Source organism: Ictidomys tridecemlineatus, chromosome 8 (assembly GCF_052094955.1).
Source record: "Ictidomys tridecemlineatus isolate mIctTri1 chromosome 8, mIctTri1.hap1, whole genome shotgun sequence".
Taxonomy (NCBI): Eukaryota; Metazoa; Chordata; class Mammalia; order Rodentia; family Sciuridae; genus Ictidomys; species Ictidomys tridecemlineatus.
The window spans coordinates 126,386,063-126,390,490 of record NC_135484.1 but is presented as its reverse complement, the minus strand read 5'-3'; the positions used below and the strand labels follow the sequence as shown (position 1 = coordinate 126,390,490).

The following is a 4,428-nucleotide window of genomic DNA, read 5'->3' as shown; positions in this document are numbered from 1 at the left end:
TCAAGAACCTAGGAAAGGATTTTTAAAAAGTCTCAAGGCAACCCAAGAAAAGAAGTATAATAATGCCAAAGTTGTTATGAAATAAGTAATTTGGGATTGTATTTTGAAAATATTTAATAGCTCAGATAATAGGAAAATACTAAACCTATCAGCAGATGTATTAGTGATACAGCTTCATGTATGTGGTCATATTTCCTATTCCAATAGGGTTCCTTGATGTTTCCAAAGATGAGGGTCAGAAAGAGATCTCAGAGAGGATATCTCTAACCCTGATTATACTCAGATGAATAAGTGCATCTATAATTTGTTAAACAGCTTTCCTTCTTTAAATAAGACAAGTCTTTAAAGACTTTATGGTTATAACGAGTTCATCTTTATCTGTTTTTCTCAAGTTCACATTCTCCAGGTGTATTCTGACTACTCCAGAGATAGCAGCCTGGTGAAATATTTAAAAAATTGCTCCTTGTTAGTGATACTTAGAAGATGAAAGGAGAGTTGAATCAGAATGTAGATGTTCCCACAGCCAGAGAAGATGGTAGGCTAAAAACCTGTCTTGAATCCCTAAGAAAAAAACAAAATCAATGACAAATGTAATAAGTTTAAAAACTGGTTGTGCCACAGTTCAAATGAATATTCACCTTTAATATTTGATAGTCTGATGGCCAAAAACTATACAATCTAAGGCAGTTGTTATGTAAAACAACTAATTTTTGTCTTGGGAAGAAAATCCTGGGCTAGAAAGACTGATTCTCATTAGAGATAGACTTCCATAAATTACTCTGTCTTTTCTTTTCATTTTAAGTGATGCTGAATCAAACTTTAGTCACTGAATTTGATCTTCTGGGATTGACAGACATTCAAGAATTGAAGACTTTTCTTTTTGTTGTTCTCCTCACAATCTACCTTGTGAATGTGTCTGGGAATGGAGCCATCCTGATGATTGTCATCTCTGATCCCAGACTCCACTCACCTATGTATTTCTTCCTGGGAAACATGTCATTTCTAGATATCTGCTACTCCACCGTAACACTGCCAAAGATGCTGGAGAACTTCTTCTCTACACACAAAGCAATATTTTTCATGGGATGCATAAGCCAACTTCATTTCTTCCACTTCCTGGGTAGCACAGAATCCCTGTTGCTGGCAGTGATGGCATTTGACCGCTTTGTGGCTATCTGCAAACCACTTCATTACGCTGTCATCATGAATCCCCAGCTCTGCACCCAAATGGCTATCACCATCTGGGCCATTGGATTTTTCCATACCCTGCTGCACTCCATAATGACATCTCACTTGAACTTCTGTGGTCCCAACCACATCCATCACTTCTTCTGTGATGTTAAGCCATTGCTGGAGTTGACCTGTGGGAACACTGAGCTCAACCAGAGGCTGCTCAACACTGTCACAGGGACCCTTGCCATAGGCCCCTTCTTTCTGACCCTTCTCTCCAATTTCTACATTATCACCTACCTCTTCCTCAAGACCCAGTCCTGCAGCATGCTTCATAGAGCACTGTCCACCTGTGCCTCTCACTTCACAGTGTTTATTCTTTTCTATGCTCCTGTTATCTTTATCTACATTTGCCCTACCTCAGGGAGCTCCATGGATATGGACTAGCTCATTGCCATCATGTACACTGTAGTCACTCCTGTACTAAATCCATTGATCTATACTTTGAGGAACAAAGAAGTGAAGGGTGCCTTGAATAGGGCAATCAGAAGGAGGTTCTGACTTGAAGAAATCTAGTGACCTCTTCTGAAATATACATAACCAATCAGGCAATAAGGAAGTTGAAATGTGAAAATATATTGTTTCTCAAATTATTTAAAATATGCATAACAGGATATGTTAAAATATGTATAACTGTATAAAGAGAAAATATGGTCTAATTGTATTTTAAAATGCATTCCAGCTAGCATAGGGGAGATTTAAACAAATGGGATATTATTCATATAATCATAATGCTGAATATTTGATGGGATATCTGTTGATGAAATTAATTTGGTACATTTTCTCATATATCTTGTATGAAATCAAATAAACAAATATGCCTATGTTATCCATGCACTGAGTAGATGGGTATGTTTTTTCAGTATGTTTAGCTGTAGGGTCCCTCCAGGTTAACACATCAAAATGTGATGAATAAAATTATAATACTTTTATATATTAAAGATTTTAATATAAGACCAGGTTTCCATTATTGGAAAAGTTAACAATAAGAGACATATGATTTTAGGAAAATTTTTAGGAAGTATGTCCTAATTTATTTTTCTTCAAACAGAAAGGATAAATAAGCAATTAAATAAATGACATTGTAATAAACTAATTAACAAAAATAAAATAACTTGGAATTAATCTGAAGAATTCTAGAGTCTCTTTCCCCATAGATGTTTTAGAAATAATCTGGTAAAATTGATAAGTATTATTAGAAAATGTTACTAAAATTGAAGGCAAATTGAAAAAAAAAAACTCTCAAAAGTCTTTCCATCTCATTAACATGTCAATTTTTCCTCAGCCTTTGATGATAAAAGATTATGACTTCCAAATTTTTTTCCTTTTTAAATTTTATTTTCCTATGTTTATATTTATTTTGACGAAATTTTGAGGGGGGCGGGGGGGCAGGTGTTGGGGATTGAACCCAAAGCAGTGTGCATGTGAGGCAATCACTCTTCTGACAGAGCTATATCCCAGCCCCTATTTTGACAAATTGTAATGTGAAGCAATATGATATAATGTAGGTTAAATATAAAGAATTCATCAAAATGTTGTTTTCTTTTATTGGCACCAAACTCATACTAAGTAAAAGAAGAGAAGTCATAATTATAGAAGTATTTCTAGAGTTAATAGGCAAGAACAATTATTATATTACTTACTTTCTATGTTCCTACAAGTGGTAGCTGGCCTTGAAAGGGTGGTAAATTCCAGAATTTACAAATATTTGGACATATTTTATGAAGATATATTTTAAGCAGATATGTTGACTTTTCAGTCTGCTTTCATTTTCCAAACAACTTGATTCTGACCCTTCTCCTATACTTGTGTCTCAACTCCACCTTTGATCCCTCTGATCCCATTTAGCTAATGAAAGACTGTGTGTGGAGAAGGCAACTTCCACTCTGAGCTGGCTCATGCTAGCCCTAATAAATGATTTTTATTCCCACTTCTATTGGTGAAATTGGTAACATCATCAAATTTGGATGGAGTTGAACTATAAAGGAGTGTGTAGGGTTCTGTTAACTATTGCTGCATAACACACCAGGACCTGAAATATTAAAAGGTTTAAACAGTTATTATTTTTTTTTTATTTCTATGGGTAAGAAGTTACCCACAGAAGTGTTGTGAGTCAGAGTTGACTCTGCCTCAGACTTGTCTGAGACCTTGGCTGTGATTAATTCAATAGATGTCATAGAATAGGTGGGAGCTGACAAGGCCTTTTTCTCTATTTCTCTGTATCCTTCTCCAATTGCTTCATCTGTTGCTTTAGCAGGGAAGCTTAAGGTTAGATTTTTTTCATGAAAACAACAGATCAAGGTAAAAATTGCCAGTTATCTCAAAGATAGAACCATGATCAGCATTAACATAACTTCTACCACACTCCATTTGCCAAAACAGTTGCAAGCCCACTTAATTTCATGGAAAGAGAAAATTGTTAGCACTGCTAAAGAAAAAGTATCAGAGATTTTGTGGACACCCTTAATCTATCACACTCCCACTTCTGACTGCTAAAAATTCACATTGTCACTATATGCAAACTTCACTTACTACCTCTACCTAAAATCTTAAATTCTCATCTCATTATAGCATCAACTCAAAGTTCAGTGTTTTATTTGGTTTTGTTTTCTTCTCATCTAAATTGAGCCCATAACAGTCACATAGCCATTGTAAATCTGGTTGTGGACATTTTTCTCACTCTGTCTTCCATAATGCAGAATGATATAATTGAAATTGATAATACCAAAACAATTATTTTTTAACATAATTTAAGTATTCTTTGGGGGTTTTAGTCAGTTAGACAAATACCATGTCCACAAATGTTCTTAAGACAGCCTCTCTATAGCTTAGACTGAGAGTCAGAATATTATGGAACAACACCTTTAAAATTCCCATCTGTCTATCTTTATGTCCGTATCATGCTGTTTTATTCACTGTAGTTTCATTATATACTTCAAAATCAGCATGTATTATGCCTTCAGCTTTGTTTTTCTTTTTAAAGATCTGGGTCTTCTCAGAAGATGATATAAAATCAATCAACAAATATATGAAAAAATGTTGAACATCTCTAGCAATTAGAGAAATGCAAATGAAAACTACTCTAAGATTTCATCTTACTCCAGTCTGAATGACAGTTATTGAGAATACAAACAACAATAAGTGTTGGCAAGGATATAGGGGTAAATGACACTCATACATTGTTAGTGGGTGGGACTG

At 34.8% G+C, this 4,428-nt stretch overlaps 1 protein-coding gene across 1 annotated transcript; it reads left to right on the top strand.

Annotated features, from left to right (window-relative positions):
- Positions 1-804: 804 nt before the first annotated feature.
- On the top strand, positions 805-1,617 carry LOC101958750 (olfactory receptor 12D1). Its single transcript, XM_013366216.1, has one exon. The coding sequence runs from the start codon at positions 805-807 to the stop codon at positions 1,615-1,617; it is 813 nt and encodes a 270-aa protein (XP_013221670.1).
- The last annotated feature ends 2,811 nt before the right edge of the window (positions 1,618-4,428 follow it).